Raw genomic sequence first — 19,590 nt, 5'->3', positions numbered from 1 at the left:
GTGCTGTCACCCTCTCTGATATTACCCAATCATTTTCTCTCCTTTCCCCTTTATTCCCTTTCACTATTTTTAATATTCCCCAAATAAATGAGACCATATAATGTTTGTCCTCCTCTGACTGATTTACTTCACTCAGCATAATACCCTCCAGTTCCATCCACGTCGAAACAAATGGTGGGTATTTGTCGTTTCTAATGGCTGAGTAATATTCCATTGTATACATAAACCACATCTTCTTTATCCATTCATCTTTCGATGGACACCGAGGCTCCTTCCACAGTTTGGCTATTGTGGACATTGCTGCTAGAAACATCGGGGTGCAGGTGTCCCGGCGTTTCATTGCATCTGTATCTTTGGGGTAAATCCCCAGCAGTGCAATTGCTGGGTCATAGGGCAGGTCTATTTTTAACTCTTTGAGGAACCTCCACACAGTTTTCCAGAGTGGCTGCACCAGTTCACATTCCCACCAACAGTGCAAGAGGGTTCCCCTTTCTCCACATCCTCTCCAACATTTGTGGTTTCCTGCCTGGTTAATTTTCCCCATTCTCACTGGTGTGAGGTGGTATCTCATTGTGGTTTTGATTTGTATTTCCCTGATGGCAAGTGATGCGGAGCATTTTCTCATGTGCTTGTTGGCCATGTCTATGTCTTCCTCTGTGAGATTTCTCTTCATGTCTTTTGCCCATTTCATGATTGGATTGTTTGTTTCTTTGCTGTTGAGTTTAATAAGTTCTTGATAGATCTTGGGTACTAGCCCTTTATCTGATTGGTCATTTGCAAATATCTTCTCCCATTCTGTAGGTTGTCTTTCAGTTTTGTTGACTGTTTCTTTTGCTGTGCAGAAGCTTTTTATCCTGATTAAGTCCCAATATTTCATTTTTGCTTTTGATTCCTTTGCCTTTATAGATGTATCTTGCAAGAAGTTGCTGTGGTCAAGTTCAAAAAGGGTGTTGCCTGTGGTCTCCTCTAGGATTTTGATTTATTTTTGATTTATTTTTATTTTTTTTATTTATGATAGTCACACACAGTGAGAGAGAGAGGCAGAGACATAGGCAGAGGGAGAAGCAGGCTCCATGCACCGGGAGCCTGACGTGGGATTCGATCCCGGGACTCCAGGATCGCATCCTGGGCCAAAGGCAGGCACTAAACCGCTGTGCCACCCAGGGATCCCTCCTCTAGGATTTTGATGGAATCTTGTCTCACATTAAGATCTTTCATCCATTTTAAGTGTATCTTTGTGTCTGGTGTAAGAGAATGGTCTAGTTTCATTCTTCTGCATGTGGATGTCCAATTTTCCCAACACCATTTATTGAAGAGACTGTCCTTTTTCCAGTGGATAGTCTTTTCTGCTTTGTCGAATATTAGTTGACCATAGAGTTGAGGGCCCATTTCTGGGTTCTCTATTCTGTTCCACTGATCTATGTGTCTGTTTTTGTGCCAGTACCACACTGTCTTGATGACCACAGCTTTGTAGTACAACCTGAAATCTGGCATTGTGAGGCCCCTGGCTCTGGTTTTCTTTTTCAATATTCCCCTGGCTACTGGGGGTCTTTTCTGATTCCACAAAAATCTCAAAATGATTTATTCCAACTTTCTGAAGAAAGTCCATGGTATTTTGATAGGGTTTGCGTTAAATGTGTAAATTGCCCTGGGTAACATTGACATTTTCACAATATTAATTCTTCCAATCCATGAGCACGGAATATTTTTCCATCCCTTTGTGTCTTCCTCAATTTCTTTCAGAAGTGTTCTGTAGTTTTTAGGGTATAGATTCTTTACCTCTTTGGTTAGGTTTATTCCTAGGGATCTTATGCTTTTGGGTGCAATTGTAAACGGGATTGACTCCTTAATTTCTCTTTCTTCAGTCTCATTGTTAGTGTATGGAAATGCCATTGATTCTGGGTATTGGTTTTGTATCTGCCACACTGCCGAATTCCTGTATGAGTTCTAGCAATCTTGGCATGGAGTCTTTTGGGTTTTCTATGTACAGTATCATGTCATCTGCAAAGAGGGAGAGTTTGACTTCTTCTTTGCCAATTTGAATGCCTTTTCTGTCTTTTTGTTGTCTGATTGCTGAGTCTAGGACTTCTAGTACTATGTTGAATAGCAGTGGTGAGAGTGGACATCCCTGTTGTGTTCCTGATCTTAGGGGAAAGACTCCCAGTATTTCCCCATTGAGAATTATATTTGCTGTGGGCTTTTCATAGATGGCTTTTAAGATGGTGAGGAATGTTCCCTCTATCCCTACACTCTGAAGAGTTTTGATCGGGAATGGATGCTGTATTTTGTTAAATGCTTTCTCTGCATCTATTGAGAGGATCATATGGTTCTTGTTTTTTTCTCTTGTTGATATGATCAATCACATTGATTGCTTTACGAGTGTTGAACCAGCCTTGCATCCCGGGGATAAATCCCACTTGGTCATGGTGAATAATCTTCTTAATGAACTGTTGGATCCTGTTGGCTAGGATCTTGTTGAGAATTTCTGCATCTGTGTTCATGAGGGATATTGGTCTATAATTCTCCTTTTTGGTGGGGTCTTTGTCTGGATTTGGAATTAAGGTGATGCTGGCCTTATAGAACGAGTTTGGAAGTACTCCATCCCTTTTTATTTTTCAGAACAGCTTTAGTAGAATAGGTATAGTTTCTTCTTTAAACGTTTGATAGAATTCCCTTGGAAGCCATCTGGCCCTGGACTCTTGTGTCTTGGGAGGTTTTTGATGACTGCTTCAATTTCCTCCCTGGTTATCGGCCTGTTCAGGTTTTCTATTTCTTCCTGTTCCAGTTTTGGTAGTTTGTGGTTTTCCAGAAATGCATCCATTTCTTCTAGATTGCCTAATTTATTGGTGTATAGCTGCTCATAATAAGTTTTTAAAATCGTTTGTATTCCCTTGGTATTGGTGGTGATCTCTCCTTTCTCATTTGTGATTTTATTAGAGTCTTTTCTCTTTTGTTTTTAATAAGGCTGGCTAATGGTTTATCTATCTTATTAATTCTTTCAAAGAACCAACTCCTGGTTTTGTTGATCTGTTCCACAGTTCTTCTGGTCTCTATTTCACTGAGTTCTGCTCGAATCTTTATTGTCTCTCTTCTTCTGCTTGGTATAGACTTTACTTGCTGTTCTTTCTCCAGTTCTTTTAGGTGCAAGGTTAGCTTGTGTATTGAGATTTTTCCAAATTTTTGAGGGATGCTTGTATTACGATGTATTTTCCTCTTAGGACTGCTTTTGCTGTATCTCAAAGCTTTTGAACGGTTGTATCTTCATTCTCTTTAGTTTCCATGAATCTTTTTAATTCTTCTGTAATGTCCTGGTTGACACTTTCATCTTTTCAGGATGGTCCTTAACCTCCACATGTTTGAATTTCTTCCAAATTTCTTCCTGTGATTTAGTTCTAGTTTCAAAGCATTATGGTCTGAAAATATGCAGGGGACAATCCCAATCTTTTGGTATCAGTTAAGACCTGGTTTGTGGCCCAGTATGTGGTCTATTCTGGAGAAAGTTCCATGTGCACTTGAGAAGAATGTGTATTCAGTTGCATTTGCATGTAAAGTTCTGTAAATATCTGTGAAAGCCATCTGGTCTGGTGTTTCATTTAAAGCTCTTGTTTCTTTGGAGATGTTGTGCTTAGAATATCTATCGTTTGTAGAAAGCGCTGTGTTGAAGTCTCCCAGTATAAGTGTATTATTATCTAAGTATACCTTAACTTTAGTTATCAATTGATTGATATACTTGGCAGCTCCCACATTAGGGGCATAAATATTCATGATTGTTAGGTCCTCTTGTTGGATGGATCCTTTAAGTATGATATGGTGTCCCTCTTCATTTCTTACTACTGTCTTTGGGGTAAACTTTAATTTATCTGATATGAGGATTGCTACCCCTGCTTTCTTTTGAGGACCATTTGAATGGTAAATTGTTCTCCAACCTTTTATTTTCAGACTGTAGGTTTCCTTAGGTCTAAAATGAGTCTCTTGTAGACTGCAAATAGATGGGTCCTGCTTTTTTATCCAGTCTGAAACCCTGCATCTTTTGATGGGGTCATTAAGCCCATTCACGTTCAGAGTTACTATTGAAAGATATGAATTTAGTGCCATCATAATACCTATTCAGTCGTTGTTTTTGTGGATTATTTCTTTGGGCTTCCTCTTTCTTTTACAGGGTCCCCCTTAATATTTCTTGCACAGCTGGTTTGGTGGTCACATATTCTTTCAGTTTCTGCCTATCTTGGAAGCTCTTTATCTCTCCTTCTATCCTGAATGAGAGCCTTGCTGGATAGAGTATTCTTGGCTCCATGTTCTCATTTAGGACCCTGAATATATCCTGCCAGTCTGTGGAGAGGTCTGCTGTTCATCTAATATTTCTCCCCATATAAGTTAGAGGTCTCTTGTCTCTTGCTGCTTTAAGGATTTTCTCTTTATCTTTGGAATTTGCAAGTTTTAGTATTAAATGTCAAGGTGTTGAACAGTTTTTATTGATTTTAGTGGGGGGAGCCTCTCTATCTACTGGATCTGAATGCCTGTTTCCCTCCCCAAATTAGGGAGGTTCTCAGCTATGATTTGTTCAAATACACTTTCTGGTCCTCTCTCCCTTTCAGCGCCTTCTAGAACCCCAATTAAATGTCGATTTTTTCCTTCTGAGGCTGTCATTTATTTCCCTTAACCTTTCCTCATGGTCTTTTAATTGTTTTTCTCTTTTTCCTCAGCTTCCTTCCTTGCCATCAACTTGTCTTCTATGTCACTCACTTCACTCTTTTTCTACCTCATTAACCCTCATCGTTAGTACCTCCAGTTTGGATTGCATCTCATTTAATTGATTTTTAATTTCTGCCTGATTAGATCTAAATTCTGCAGTCATGAGGTCTCCTGAATCCTTTATGCTTTTATCCAGAGTCACCAGTAGCTTTATGATTGTGCATCTGAATTGGCTTTCTGACATCGAATTGTAATCCAAATTCTGTAACTCTGTGGGAGAGAGTATGGTTTCTGATTCTTTTGTGGTGAGTTCTTCTAGTCATTTTGCTCAGTGCAGAGGGGCTAAAAACGAGTTGTACTGGAAAAAGGAAGAAAAAAAGAGAGAAAAAGAAAAAAAAAGAAACCAAAAAAGGAAACCAAGAAAACAAAAACAAACACGCACAAAAAAAGAAGGAGGGTTATCCTGTGGTTCTATACACTGTAAATCCCTTGACTTCCCCTGGAGCTTTCCAGTGCTGCTTGGTCAAGAACTTGGTCTTCCCCTGTCCTTCCAGCTGGTCTTCTAGGGGCGGAGACTGGTGTGCTGAGTCTCAGGTGTGTGCACCTGGGGGAGCTGCCCTGCTCCCCCACCAGGTGCACGGCTCAGTGGGAGCTGTCTATCCTGTGAGGCCTCTGTTCCCTGGCGGCCCCTCTCCATCCAGGCACAGGGTGATACCATGAGGGACAACCACACTGGCCACGGCCAGCTCTCCAGCCCTGGAATCAGCTCCCGCAGTAACTACATAACTCCCAGTCCGCACTGGCCTGGATGCTCCGGGGTCAGGGGGCGCTGATCTGCACAGCTCCGGGCGCCCCACTGCAGGAGCGTCCTCACTGTCCTGTGCCCTCCCGCCTCCGCCTGTCCTCAGGGAGCGCAGGATGCTGGGCTGTGTCCCCTGGCCCCTGGGCTCCGGCTGCGCAGCCCCTCCCGCGGAGCCCCCCGGGCTGCTCCCGGCCCACTGGGGGCCCCACCTGGGCTGCTCCCGGCCCACTGGGCGCTCCAGCCCTTGACTGCACTCGGCCGCGGGGTTGGTCGCTCCCCGCCCCCCGTGCACTTCCTCTGTTAGTGACCCCAGAACCTGGGGGCCCCACTGCCCCTCCTGCGGTTCTGCCTGAGTTCCCTGCTAAGCGCCTTTCCGTCCAGGAAGAATCTGGTGGGGATTTTTTAAAGCTCCTGCTTCTCCAGGGCGGGGCAATCCTGTCCCAGAGGCTCTTGCCACCTGGCTTTAGCCCGGCTCCTCTCGGGCCCCTCCCCCACTGGATTTTTTTAATTTATTTTTTCCATCTTCCTACCTTATTAGAAGCGCGAACTCTTCTCTCTGTAGCATTCTAGCTATTCTCTCTTTAAATATCAGGCCGAATTTGTAGGTTTTCAGGATGATTTGAAAGTTATCTAGGTAAGTTGGTGGGGACAGGTGACTTGGGGACCCTACTCCTCCGCCATCTCGCCGGCCCCCTAACAGTTATTTTCATATGCAACATCTTCATGTTCAGTTCATATGTATGAACCTCCTCAGAAATTGCAATAGTGCCTATGTACTGTTTCAGCATCTTGAGTCATCTGCACAGTGGTCTCAAACATACAAAGAAAATCACATTTCAAGTGTTTTCCTCTCTACTTCCTGCCACTGGACATTCAGTAGAAGACAATATTACAAAATAATAGCACCTACAATTCCAATGCTTCCCGTGTGCAGGCAAAGTGCTAATAAGCACTTTTATATGCATTACCTTCTTAATCCTCTCAACACTCTAGTACAGGCTACACATTGGAGGTTTACAGAGGTTACACCACTTGCTCTGGGACCCAGAGCCCAAGGTGACCCTGAAGTCTGTGTTCCCGACCGCACTTCCTTCCTGGCTTTGAACTCATGTAACTACACTAAGGGGACTTATCACGATCGTCTCTCCGATATCAACCACATATATGACCTTTTCTTTTACATTCTTCGAAAATCTACCTGTTTCTTAGAAAGATATTATATTAATGAATATTATGTATTAATTTTAATTTTGTATTGCATAAAGTCACCTTTCAGAGGAGGCTTACCCAATGAGCAAAATAAATATTTTCAAATTCAGAGGCGGCTTACCCAGTGAACACAAGAAATATTTGAAATTCAGAGGAGGTTTCCTCAATGAACAAAACAAATATATGGAAATTCAGAGCTTCAAACTAGTTTGAAATTAGTTTCTTTTCCTTGGGTCTATATTTCTCTGCTTCTCTCTCTCTCTTTTTAAAAAAGAATCCTCTGCTACTTGATTGAGTTTGGGTGGAGGAAGAAAACTTGAATTTCTTGCACTCCGAACAGCTTTTATTATCACAATAAGTAACCACACAAATCAGATATGTTTTGATAAGTAACAGCAGTGCTCCCAGGCCTTCTTGAAAGAGGTCCTCAGTAGTGTAATAGTGAAGGAAGACTTCTGGATAAATGCTTTTTTTTTTCTTCACCTTATGAAAACTGTAATAGTAAAGCACACCCTTCAAGGCATAATGTTATGGTTTCCAGATGTCAAAGAGGCTTATATATACATCTCAGGGTGGCGGGCGCAGTTCAGTTCTTTGGTAAACCGACGTACCTTGTTGTGTGTAACAGATCACCATCAGCTCCTGGCTCACGTCTCCACTCCTCCTAATGGGAATGAACAGCTCACCGATGTCTTCTTCAACAGAGTATTCAGACTGGGGAATAAATACAGTTGACTCTAAGGAGAAAACATAATCACAGCCACTATTGTTTTTGTCAGAGCTTCAAGAGCAATCCTATGCAAATTCAAATTGCTCTAACTTTTCCTCCTTGCATATTCTTTTAGAATAAAACCGAGTGAGGAGGAGAAAAGGGGAGCAAAAGTATATATAAAGCATGTAGGCTCTGGGCAAGTGAATTCTTAATCTTGAAATAAAATCCAAAGTGGCTTTTATCTCTACAAATTGCTTTTTTTTCTCAATGAATAAGGGCTCTTGACATACTTCCTTTAAAAGCAACTTTGTTCTTTGACATAGATCACCACCTTCCAATGATATAGTCAAATTTAAGAGGCAGAAGAGATGTCAGGGTCAGCATGTCCCACCTTGTACTTTACACATAAAGAAGCCTGGGTGCAGAGAGTTGAACTTGTTTGCCTACGCTTCTTACTAGATGAGTTGAAATTAAAATTTAGATCTCATAACGTGGACTCTAGTACTCTTTACATCAAATGTGTTCCTTTTGAATGATTAATGATTAAAAATATAATAATGCATTGTTCAACACTTGATTATTTTTTGTTTGGCTTGATTTTTAAATAGCAGTTCCTTGGGCACCTGGGTGGCTCAGTTGATTAGGTGTCTGCCTTTGGCTCAGGCCCTGGGGACTGAGTCCCACATCAGGCTCCCTGCTCAGTGTGGAGCCTGCTTCTCCCTCTCCCTCTGCCCCACCCCCTCCATGCTCTCACTCAATCTCAAATAAATAAATAAAATCTTAAAAATAAATAAGTAGCAATTTCTTTAGAATTCATAAGTCTATTAATCAGCTCTAAGGAACATACCTTTGCTATGTCCTTCCTCCCCTAGAAAAAGAACAATAACACATAGTATACAACATTGTATTTATATAATAAATCTCAATGATTCATTTTTAAGGTAGTTGAAAGACACACTAGATAATAAAAATGGCATAACTAAATTGGTGAAAAATACAGCTCAATGTAAAAGTATGTTGAGTTTGGTAGAACATTTAGCTTGATAAATTGACATGATAACCCACAAACAGACACTTTGGTGACTGTGAGTCTGTTTCACTGAAAGTCGCACAGACACTTAGAAAATGCTTCACAGTTATTTTTAAAACAGCAAACCATACTGCTTTTGATGATTACAAAAGACCATTAGAATAAGACATGAGTGCTCAAGAGGGTCCATGATCCATCCTCTCCACCCTGCCCTGTGCCCCAGTTGCTGACTAATATGAGCCACATCAAAGATTTCCCTTGTGCTCTGGCTTCCAGTTGGGTCAGCCAAAGGGGAGCATGGGCAGGACTTGGAGGTCAAAAGTAGAATGAGGTCTGTGGCCTTCATTCCCCTGGCTCCTTCAGGGTTCAGGGCTGGCCACACCCTTTCCTCCCCAAGTAAAGGGCCCACTGGACTCCCTTGCTCACTCTTGGGGCTCAGCTAACTTCTTCTCTTGCCCTCAGGCCTAGAGGTGGTAATGGTGCCGTTTCTTACTAGACTTTAGTATGCTTGGTGGTTTCCCAATCTTTGCCTTTGACTTTGTAAATAGTCATATTATTACATTCTTTTTAAATTACTTGAATTAGTTTAAATTTAAATCATTAAAGAATTGAATGTGTCATTTGTTTTCTTCTGAGATTCTGATAGACCAATTTTAAAAATAGTACTATTAAAAAGCCAAAATGGGTGGATACAAGATTTTATGACTAATTATTCATTTATCAAACATTGATTGGGTGACTTGTACTTGCCACACACTCCTACTAGGCAGAGGAGATATGGAAGTAAGCAAAATATCTGGTCTTAGGGGGTTTTCATTCTAGTTGGGGGTGGGGAAGAGGAACAAAATAAACAAATATACAAGAATGTATAGTATGTCAAGAAGTAACAAGTCATATGAAGAGAACAGAGTGTGCTGCAGGGGACAAAGGCCAGGGCAGGATATGTGCCATGGTGGGCCTGTGTTATATAGGTAAGTATCTCTGACAGAGTCACATTTGAGCTGAGATTGCAAGGTGGTAACCAGATGCCCTCCATGAATGGCTTACAGAAGAGAATTCCAGGCAAAGGAATGAACAAGTGAAAAGGGCCTCAGGCCAAGTTGTGCCAGGCGTGTATAAAGAATGGCCAGGAGGCCAATGTGGCTTGAGTAAACTGAATAAGTAAGAAAGGACAAGACATGAGACCAGTGAAATGGTGATTAGGTGGGTGGTAGAAAGATGGCTTGGTGCTTTCAGGATCACTGGGAGGACTTTGGGTTTAAGTCAGAGTAAAATATTATGCAAATAATCAAAGATTACCCAATGGGATGAAAACACATAATGGTTGTTCAAAGTCTGCCATAGCAAAGGAGTCAGCCATCATCACTTGTCTTTGGCAGACACTCAAAGGCAGGTGGAGGAGTTGTAAAGCTTTATACTGGAATAAAGGAGAGGCTGCAAGTGTGCCTTGACAAGAGGCTGTCGGTACAGGGAAGCTGTGGGCAGGCTAACTAGAAGTGGGGCATCCTATGTGACTAGTTACAGGTGCACATCTGGTTTCTCTGGTTGGTCTTTAGTTGAAAACGAGGACAAAAATGAGGAGGGAGGGAAGCTCTCAGTTATTGATCAAATTTTGACCATTTGAGGCTGATTGCTTCAGAGGCTGTGGTTTTGCTCCCCAGTTGTTGTAGACTGTGGGTCAGAGTTGTATTTTAATATGTGGTCTGTCCACTGTCTGTGTGTATATTTATCCATCTTTCAATATAAAAGCATGAGAAGTCTTTGAATATGGGGATAATGTAACTTCACATATTTTAAGAACATTATTTTTGGCTCTTGTGAGATAGACATTGAAGGCCAAGAGCTGGCGAGGAGCTTAGTTGGGAGGCTTTGCAACCATCCAGGACAAAGATCAAAGAAGACTGGATCAGGCAGTAGCAGCAAAGCTGATATAATATGGTTGTGTCCAGGACATACAAAGGAAGAGCCAGAAGAGTTTTCTTTTCTTTTTTTTTTTTTTTTAAGATTTTATTTTTTTATTTATTCATGAGAGACACAGAGGCAGAGTCACAGGCAGAGGGAGAAAGCAGGCTCCCCGCGGGGAACCCGATGTGGGACTCAATCCCACAACCCTGGGATCACAACCTGAGCCAAAGGCAGACAATCAACCACTGAGCTACCCAGATGCCCCCCAGAAGAATTTTCTAATGGATCAGCTGTGGTATGTGAGAAAACAGAAGAGTCAAGGGTAACTCCAAGTTTCTTGACCAACTAGAAAGATGAAAGTGCTGTTTATAGAAGTGGAGGAGACTGCATGAGAATCAGATTTATGGGTGGATCAGGAGTTCCATTTTGGACATATTAAAATAAAGATTTATTATTTATTTATTTATTTGTTTGTTTGTTTATTTGAGGTGTCTTTTAAATATCCAAGGTGAGATATCAAATTCGCCAGTTGGGTATACAATCCTGGATTTCAGTGGATAGGCCTAGATTGGAAGGATAAAAGTGGGAGTTACTGGCATGTTGTATATAAAGTCCGAGTCAGAATAAAATTATTTAGGGAGGGACTGTAAATAAAGACGACAATGGATCCAGGAACCAGCCTCAGGGCATTTAGAGGTCAGAGAGATAAGGAAGACTGAGCAAAGGAGGCTGAGAGGGGTCCCAGTGAAGAGAATAACCAAGGGAGTGTGGATAAGGGAGGCCAAGTGCAAAACATGTTTTTAAGATACAGGGACCGATCAAAGGTTTCAAATGCTGCTGACAAGTCCAGAAAGTTGAGAATCGATCATTAGGTTTGGCAAAGTGAAGTCATCAGTTATCTTTACAAGAACTGGCTCAGTGGAGCAGGGGGACAAAAGCCTGAAGGAATGGGAGAGAAGCCGGAAGACAGTAGGCTGTTAATGGCAACAGAGTGACATCTGGAAATATCTTGTTTATTTTTAAGATGAGGTTTTGTAAGGGTAAAATTACTCCTACTATTATGAAGTAGGATTTTACCAAACATAAAATTTCAACATAGAAATGATCAAAGCACTTCATCAGAAAAAATACACAGAGCGCCACGGAACATTCAAGTCAGGTGTTCAATGAGTTCCAATGAGTTTCTTCATTAACTAACGGAAATGCAGTCTGGTATCACTTAGGTCATTTACTCCAACAGCATTAGTATAAATTTCACAAAAAGTTTTCTTTCTTTATTAAAGTTTGCTGTGGACTGAATGTATCCCTTGAAATTTATACATGGAAACCCTAACTCTCAAAGTTATGCTACTGGAGGTGGGAATGGTCAGGAAGTAATTAGGCTTAGATGAGGTCTTAAGGGTGAGGCCCTCATTTGGGGATTAGTATCCTTAAAACAAGAGGAAGAGATCTCTCTCTTTCTCAGTCTTTCCACTCACATGCACCAAAGAACCACCTTGTGATCACACAGCAAGAAGGCAGCAGACCACAAGCCTGAATCTGCTGGCACCTTGATCCAGGACTTCCAGCCTCCAGAATTGTGAGAAATAAATGTCTGTTGCTTATACCACCCAGTGTGTTAGATTTTGCTATAGCAGCCTCAGCTAAGGCAGAGTTGATCATATATAATACTTATCCTATACATCTAGTCTATACTGGCCAACTCTTTAAGATAAGTTATGCATATAAGTCCCACATAGGGCATTGTAACTTCAGACCTTGAGTCCTTGAGTTTTGGTTTTTCCTACACCTTAAGGACTTGCTGTTAGTACCACCAGGTTTGACTTATGAATAAAAATGGAAGCTAGGTGTCTGGAGTTTGCTCTTAGCTCTGGAGCCCACTCCTGTACTTGGTCTGACAGAGGGTGAACAGGTCCAGCACCATGTTTAGGTCTTCTGCACACCTAACTTTGGACAGAAATGCGTGGTTTATGGGAGAAACTGGAAAAGGAGAGAGGGAGAAAAGCTTCCCCGGCAGATGTTTCAAGTTAGTTCCTCATCCAGAACACGATCTAAACACTTCACATACTTTTCCCTCCCCACTGGAACTTTCTGTGTGCATCTGTAAAGGATGGAGATTGTGGAATCAAACTGAAACAGGGGAGGATAAAAGCATAGAGGACAAAGTAGTGAGGGAGAAATCATGGCACCAAGAGAAGATTTTCCATGGGAGTGCCTCCAAGGCCACAAGCACCTGGGGCAAGCAAGAGGGGTGACAGAGAGAGGTTAAAATCTCTGCTTGGCGCTCTATTTTCTTTCTATTCCAGTTTTCCTCTTTGTACTGCAGACTTCAGTGTATGAGGAAACTGAATTTGTTGATGTACTCAGTAAATGACTAAACCCGTTTGTCTAGGAAGCTGTTGATATCCATAGTCATGGCACAATGGCATATCCCTCTTCCATGCTCCCAAAGCACTCTGTTGAGTAGAAGGAAAATCTCCCTTTCAGTCCTCCATTTTCATGCATCAAAATATGTCTGTTCTCAACAAAAATGTGGGCTTCTGAAGTCCCCTCTGACAGTTGAGCTGTGCCCGAGTGGCCCTGCTCTAGTTGGCAGGGAAGGTACGAGCATGGCAGCAAGATCTGCATGTGGCCATTAGGAGACTAGCTCCCTCCTATTCATGGCCACACCAGGACATCCAAGGATGAGGACTGGGGTGCACTCGTTCTCACTGGTGTCTGCCTTTTGAGGCAGGCTGCTGTCTTGCACAGAAGATGCAGGAAGACATAGTGACTGGACTCCCCACTCTTTAGAGAAGAGTCAACTGTATTCACAGCCAGATGGTCACAACATCTGGAGGCATGAGAGATATTGTAGAACATTCATATGGGCATGAGCAGTATGTCACGCAAATAAAGAAGCACCTAAATATATGTATTATCTTTGCAGGAGACATAGATACTCATGAATTGAATAAAATGCATAGTTATTTAAAGTCTTTACCTAAATCACAACTATGTAACTTAAAAAATATAAATAAACAGAGTATTATAAGAGTATAACTATGAACACATGAGAATTCAGGATGTATGTATATATATATATATATATATATATATGCTTTTGCGCGCGCGCGCGCGTGTGTAGAGAATTTATGTTAATACATTGTTTGTCATAAAATATGGGAACAAACATTCTAAAATCTGTCACATGTGAAATTGAGAGCATTCTATAAACAAATAAAATGCCCCAATGGTACATAGGTCTACAAGGTAGCAAGGTAAAAGACAGTGAGTGGAAAAATGTATGTGTTAAGTACACTGTCTGCCAATAGTAAGTGATGAATTTCAATTATTATCATTATCAGTAGCTATGAGTAAGTAAAGAACCGGGAAAAGTATGTATTTGCATGTGTTTATATAAACTGGCTAATAGGTAAAAACAGCTTCCAGACTAAAAAGAAGCAGAGTTGGTTATTTCTTCTTATTATTCCCGTAACACTGTTCATACTTTGTTGTACCACATCACATTCTATTGCAAGCATTTATTTATTATAGGGCTCTCTTTCCCATTAGACCATATGAACTTTGATATAAAGAACTACATCCTATTATCTTTGCATCCCTAACATTATTGCTGGACCCAGCACAAGTATGAACTGGATACATTTTGAATGCATGCAAAATAAAATCTCATGTCATGTCCTGGAAGTAATATGCAGAGGGGGAGTTTACATGCATAATGGTTCCTAGGGCTAGCAAATTTATATGTGAAGAGTTACAAGAGAGTGTAGAAGGAAACAATCAAAATTTTGAAACGATAGGAAAAGTGGTCCTTTATGGGGGAAAAAAAAGGATTCTTGAATCTCTCAAAATGAAATCTAACAGTGTTACTTGTGGTATTAGAAATAACAATAATCATATTGTGCTTTATGTTTCATAGAATCCTTTTATAAGAATGATGCATTATGAGAATCATTAATTTTTCTTATTTTGTACATTAGGAAACTAAATCTTAATAAAAGCTGTTTGATTTAAGGTCATAAAACTAGAAATGGTAGAACTGGGAATCAAAATCAGATCTTGTAACTTCAAGACCAATGGTCTCCAACAAGATGTGGAATATACCAAGCATTTTGGGATACTTGTCAGTTATCCTAAGGGCGATCACAGCCTTGAGTGAAAAGGGCTGAACTTCATTTAGAAAATTCTAAAACAATTTAGGAGGCCACTACATAAAATGAAATTATGGCAAATTTGTGTGTGTCTGTGTGTGTGTGTTGTCTGCCTGTATTTTTTTTTTTTTAAGATTTTATTTATTTATTCATGAGAGAAACAGAGAGAGAGGCAGAGACACAGGCAGAGGGGGAATCAGGCTCCCTGCAGGGAGCCCAATGCAGGAATGGATCCCAGGACCCCGGGGTCATGCCCTGAGCCAAAGGCCGACACTCAACTGCTGAGCCACCCAGGTGTCCCATGTATTTTTAAAATTCCACTCATCAGACCTATTCTGGGTATAGACTGTTACTCTGAGCATATGCATAGGAAGGCACAAATGAGTTTAAGTATTTTTTTTTTTCTTTTAGAGATTTGAGAGAGACAGCTGGGGTAGGAAAGGCAGAGGGAGAAAATCTTCAAGCTGACTCCCCACTAAGCATAGAGCCTGACTCGGGGCTTGATCTCAAGATCCATGAGATAACGACCTGAGCCAAAACTAAGAGTCCAACACTCAACCAACTGAGCCACCCAGGTGCTCCATGAGTTTAAGTGTCTTATTCCTTACAGTAAACTATGGCAATTATACCAACTGGCAAATAATATATCAAGAAATGGCATCAGGGATACCTGGCTAGCTTGGTCGGTGGAACATGTGACTCTTGATTTCAGGGTCATGAGCTCAAGCCCCACACTGGGCCTAGAGCTTACTTTAAAAAAAAAAAAAGAAAAGAAAAGAAAGAAACAAAAAAAGAAATGGCTTCACACAGGCTCTAACTGATGGGCAAGTTTATACGTATTACAGTTGCCACGGGCTTGTTTATTATGCTAGCACTCATCCAAAACTCAGAACTAGAAGAAAATTTAATTATTTATACCTAGATAGTGCAGATAAAACTATATGTAATTAAATGCCAACTGTTCTTTAAAGGAAGTCTAAACATAATTGAACTTCAAATTAAACTAAAGGAGAGATGTTAAACAAACAGACCCAGAGCCCCATTTCTCTTACACTCTCTAATTATGTTCAGTCTTTTAACCCAGAGGTTTCCACATGTCTCCATTTCATGTACTCAGTAGATTGTATCTTCACAGAAAATTTAAGAGTTTTCAGCCTGACAAAATAAAGTAGGCTGGCAGTTGAAAAGAAAGTCACGTCTGGCTTCTGACAGGATTTCAGCTTTAGAAGAGTCTCTCCACCCTTTGTATGAATGCCAACTCTCAAAAAGCCATTCAACCTTTTTCTTTTCTTTCTTTTTTTTCCCCCTGACTGCACTGAGACAAGCCAGCACTGTAGAAGTATGGCAGGGGGAGGGAAGAGGTCAAGTTACACACAAAAGCAGTGAGATTCACTTTTACCAACATCAGCCAAAGGTGTGCCCTAACAAAGAAGCATCACCTGATATAAATTAAGAGCAAAAATACAAGACACAAGTCACCGAAGAGCGGGGAGAGGTCGGATATGTTTTATGTAACAAATGTGGAAGCATATGGGCCAAATGAAAATTTCTGGCTCATAAATATATGTAGGAAACTTGAACAATCAAATATTATGGGAAGCAAATTACTCCCTAAATGGTCTAATTCTTAAACTATTTGTTTAAAGGAAATTTTAAAAGACCTTAAGAAGTGAAGAACCAATTCAAAAAAATGAGATGAGCAATATTCATTTCTAAAGGATAAAATTAGGGCAGCCCAGGTGGCTCTGGTTTAGCACCACCTTCAGCCCAGGGCCTGATCCTGGAGACCTGGGATCGAGTCCCACGTCGGGCTCCCTGCATGGAGCCTGCTTCTCCCTCTGCCTGTGTCTCTGCCTCTCTCTCTCTTTCTTTCTCTCTCTCTCTCTCTCTCTTTCTCTCTCTCTCTCTCTCTCATGAATAAATAAATAAATATCTTAAAAAATATTTTAAAAAATAAAGGATAAAATTAGAAGAGAACGAATATGTTCATAATCCTATGTGCATTTGTGGTTCATTTACTTGGAACAATATTTCTTCCCTTATTAATTTATTAGTTTTTGGCTTCCCCTTCACATCAGCATATCTGAGAATATGGTCCCATTAGACTAGAACATTCTCCCCACAGAAACATTGAATTTAAAACTTCCTTTATAAGGTATTTTGTCATTAAAAACCCAACGGCAACAACACAAACAAGTTGATGATAGCTCTTACCATCTCCTGGGTCAATGATCTCCACTGTGGTCACTGTGGGAAACTCCAAAGCAGCCAGCACCGGCTCTGAGAGAACCACCTGGAAGGTCTCCGACTGCTCATGCTCCCCATCGCTCATGATCCGCACTCTCCAGGTTGCCCTGGTCTGGCCTGGGTTGAACTGTACTTGTTTCTGTGCTTTGCCCTTGAAGTCTTTGTCTTTTTCTGCAGTCCCATCTCTTGTGCCAATACCTTCACAAAAACATGGTTATCATTTTCTTAGTTTCAATTAGATTATTTAGGTTTTCCCTGTTGTTAACTTTTTGTGTTACTTTAACCTACATTTCACTAGATCCAGCTTTGATCCCATGAAATGGACAATTGGGTGTAGGTCCCACAGTGAAAGTGTTCTCCTGTAGGTGTGTTGGTCAGCTCATGATTGTTTTATTCTTACCTCATGATGGTTTTCCTGTATATTCTTTGAGCTATGTTTGTGTTAGATGGAACCTCTTATAAAGTAAGACCCCGTAAATTGATTATTCGTGTTGTGAATATTCTCACTCCTGCAAATTGGTTCAGTCTAAAAACCCTTCATATTTACTTTTCCATGTGTTTATGCTGCATGTGTCATTTGATAAATAACAAGAAAAATTCTCTAACTAGAAAATATAAACCAGTAAGAAACTCTGTTAGTCAAGAATTCTTTGATAATCAAAGTCGTAAATGACCAAGCATAAAAAAGAATTACAATATTGTCTACACATTTACTGGAACTAGGACCCTTAGAAGAATCTAATTCAGTGATTCTCAGCATGACCACATCCAGGTTTTTTCTTGTGGAAGTCTTCAGAATTCCATGAAACCATGTGAACAGAATGGGAGAGCTAAATATTTATAGTTATTATAAGTAGTATGTTTGGCTTACTCTGATGGTTCACTCAAGGTCAACTGCAGTGAGCTGGGGAGGCTGAAGGATCTCTGAGTTTTTCACTACATTACAAGAGGATCCTTAACATTACTGTACCATGTATTCAAATCGTAGATTGTCTATAGTCAGCAGTAAACAAATTCAATGTCATAGAAAAATTATAAAATTGCAGTAGCACTTGTGTTAGTGTACCCTAAGTACTGAATCAGAACCTCTTAGCAAGTCAAGTTAATACTTTTCAAGCATATTTCTTTAAACATTGGCATTTTTAGAGAAGTTGGTAGGAAAAACAGGCTTTAAAAGGGAAAAATAAAATCTTGTAACTAGATTTAAAAGTCTGAAAATAAAGTCTTTCTAACATTTCTCATTTGTTTCAGACAGTTGTTCTGTCTTCTGTTTAGATAACAGTCCTTATGTAAGATTAGTGTATTTATTGCTTCACCTGCATAACGTTACTGCTAGTCTCATCTTAAAATGAAAGTGAAAATAAATATTTCATTAAAATATTTTTGTCTTACAGAGCTCAGAAAAACAACTGAGATACAAATGTTGCATTTTCTTTTTTTTTTTTTAAGATTTTATTTATTTATTCATGAGAGAGACAGAGAGAGAGAGAGAGACAGAGAGACAGAGAGAGAGGCAGAGACACAGGCAGAGGGAGAAGTAGGCTCCATGCAGGGACCCTGATGTGGGACTCGATCCTGGGACTCCAGGATCACACCCTGGGCTGAAGGCTGGTGCTCAACCCTGAGCCACCCAGGGGTCCCGCATTTCCTTTTTATTAGTAGATAAAGCATGATCTATTTAATGTCAGTAGGAAAAAGTGCACAGAATCAGGAATTTTAGCACTACATATTTTGTTCAATGTTACAGACTTCCTGTTAGCTCTCTGGTTCCTAATGCACACAGACAGGTTGTCAACACCTCTTGGGTCCACCATAATTCACTGCCAAGGTGATGATGATAGGAATCATTCTCTCTGAGGTTCCAGTGTACATGCTGCTCATTGATCCATCTATCCCCAGTGGCATGAGCCAGGCAAAGAATCTTTTATTTGGTGTCTGATAACCACTGCCCACTTCTCTGTTTTGTTTTGTTTTAGCAATCATGCAATTTTCCTTGGGATTCAAAAGGCAGTTAAAGACAAAAAGGAATGAGTATAATACAAGGAACGTCCACTAGTTCCAACTAGTCATTCTTACTAAGTGATAATCAAGTTATCCACCTAAAAAAAATTGTATGTTATAACACCAAATCTCACTGTTGCTGCTAAAAACATGTATAATTTTTTGGGTGGATTTTATAAAATATGCCCAATTATATGTAAGTTATAAATAGGCAAAACTGTTGATTCGCCAAGCAAAGAGGAATGGACTTCAATTTTTTTAAGATTTTATTTATTTATTTGAGGGGGGGGAGAGGGAGAGGGAGGGAGAGGGAAAGAGAGATAGAGGGAAAGAGAGAGAGAGAGAGAGGGATAGCTAAAAGCAGGGGGGAGGGGCAGAGGGAGAGGGACAAGCAAAATCCTCATTAAGGAGGGACCCCAATGAGGGGCTTGATCCCAGGACCCTGGGATCATGACCTGAGCCAAAGACAGATGTTTAACTGAACGGAGCCACCCAGGTGCCCCTTCATCTTGTGAAAAAAAAAAAGACTGTTGTCTTAAATTGTTGATATGCTTCTCAAACATGAGATAAAACTAAAAAGGACAGGTTATATTTTTAGAGGATTAAAATAAGACAGATGAAATACTAAACTTGTTTTGGATCAAAAATAAAGATTTTCTTTTTATAGTTAACACACATACCTACTCTGAGTATAGTGCTTATCTATCTTGTTACTTATAGTGTGATCCATGGACCAGCAGCATAAGCAACATCTGAGAGCTTATTATTAGAAATGCAGAATTTTAGAAATCCCAGACCCACTGAATCAGAATCAACATTATAACAAGATCCAGGTAAA

General features: G+C 40.4%; 1 protein-coding gene across 1 annotated transcript in view; it reads right to left on the bottom strand.

Annotated features, from left to right (window-relative positions):
- Positions 1 to 19,590, bottom strand: part of FREM2 (FRAS1 related extracellular matrix 2) — a 168,749-nt gene that overhangs the window by 71,872 nt on the left and 77,287 nt on the right. The window contains exons 4-5 of the mRNA XM_025996841.2: positions 16,719 to 16,949; positions 7,315 to 7,440 (exon numbers count right to left, since the gene is read on the bottom strand). Coding sequence (XP_025852626.1) covers positions 7,315 to 7,440; positions 16,719 to 16,949 — 357 coding nt within the window. The remainder of the gene's footprint in view (positions 1 to 7,314; positions 7,441 to 16,718; positions 16,950 to 19,590) is intronic.

The sequence above is a fragment of the Vulpes vulpes genome, chromosome 9 (genome assembly GCF_048418805.1).
Source record: "Vulpes vulpes isolate BD-2025 chromosome 9, VulVul3, whole genome shotgun sequence".
NCBI classification, from domain to species: Eukaryota; Metazoa; Chordata; class Mammalia; order Carnivora; family Canidae; genus Vulpes; species Vulpes vulpes.
Note: the sequence above shows the minus strand (reverse complement) of the source record. Positions and strands in the feature narration are given on the sequence as shown.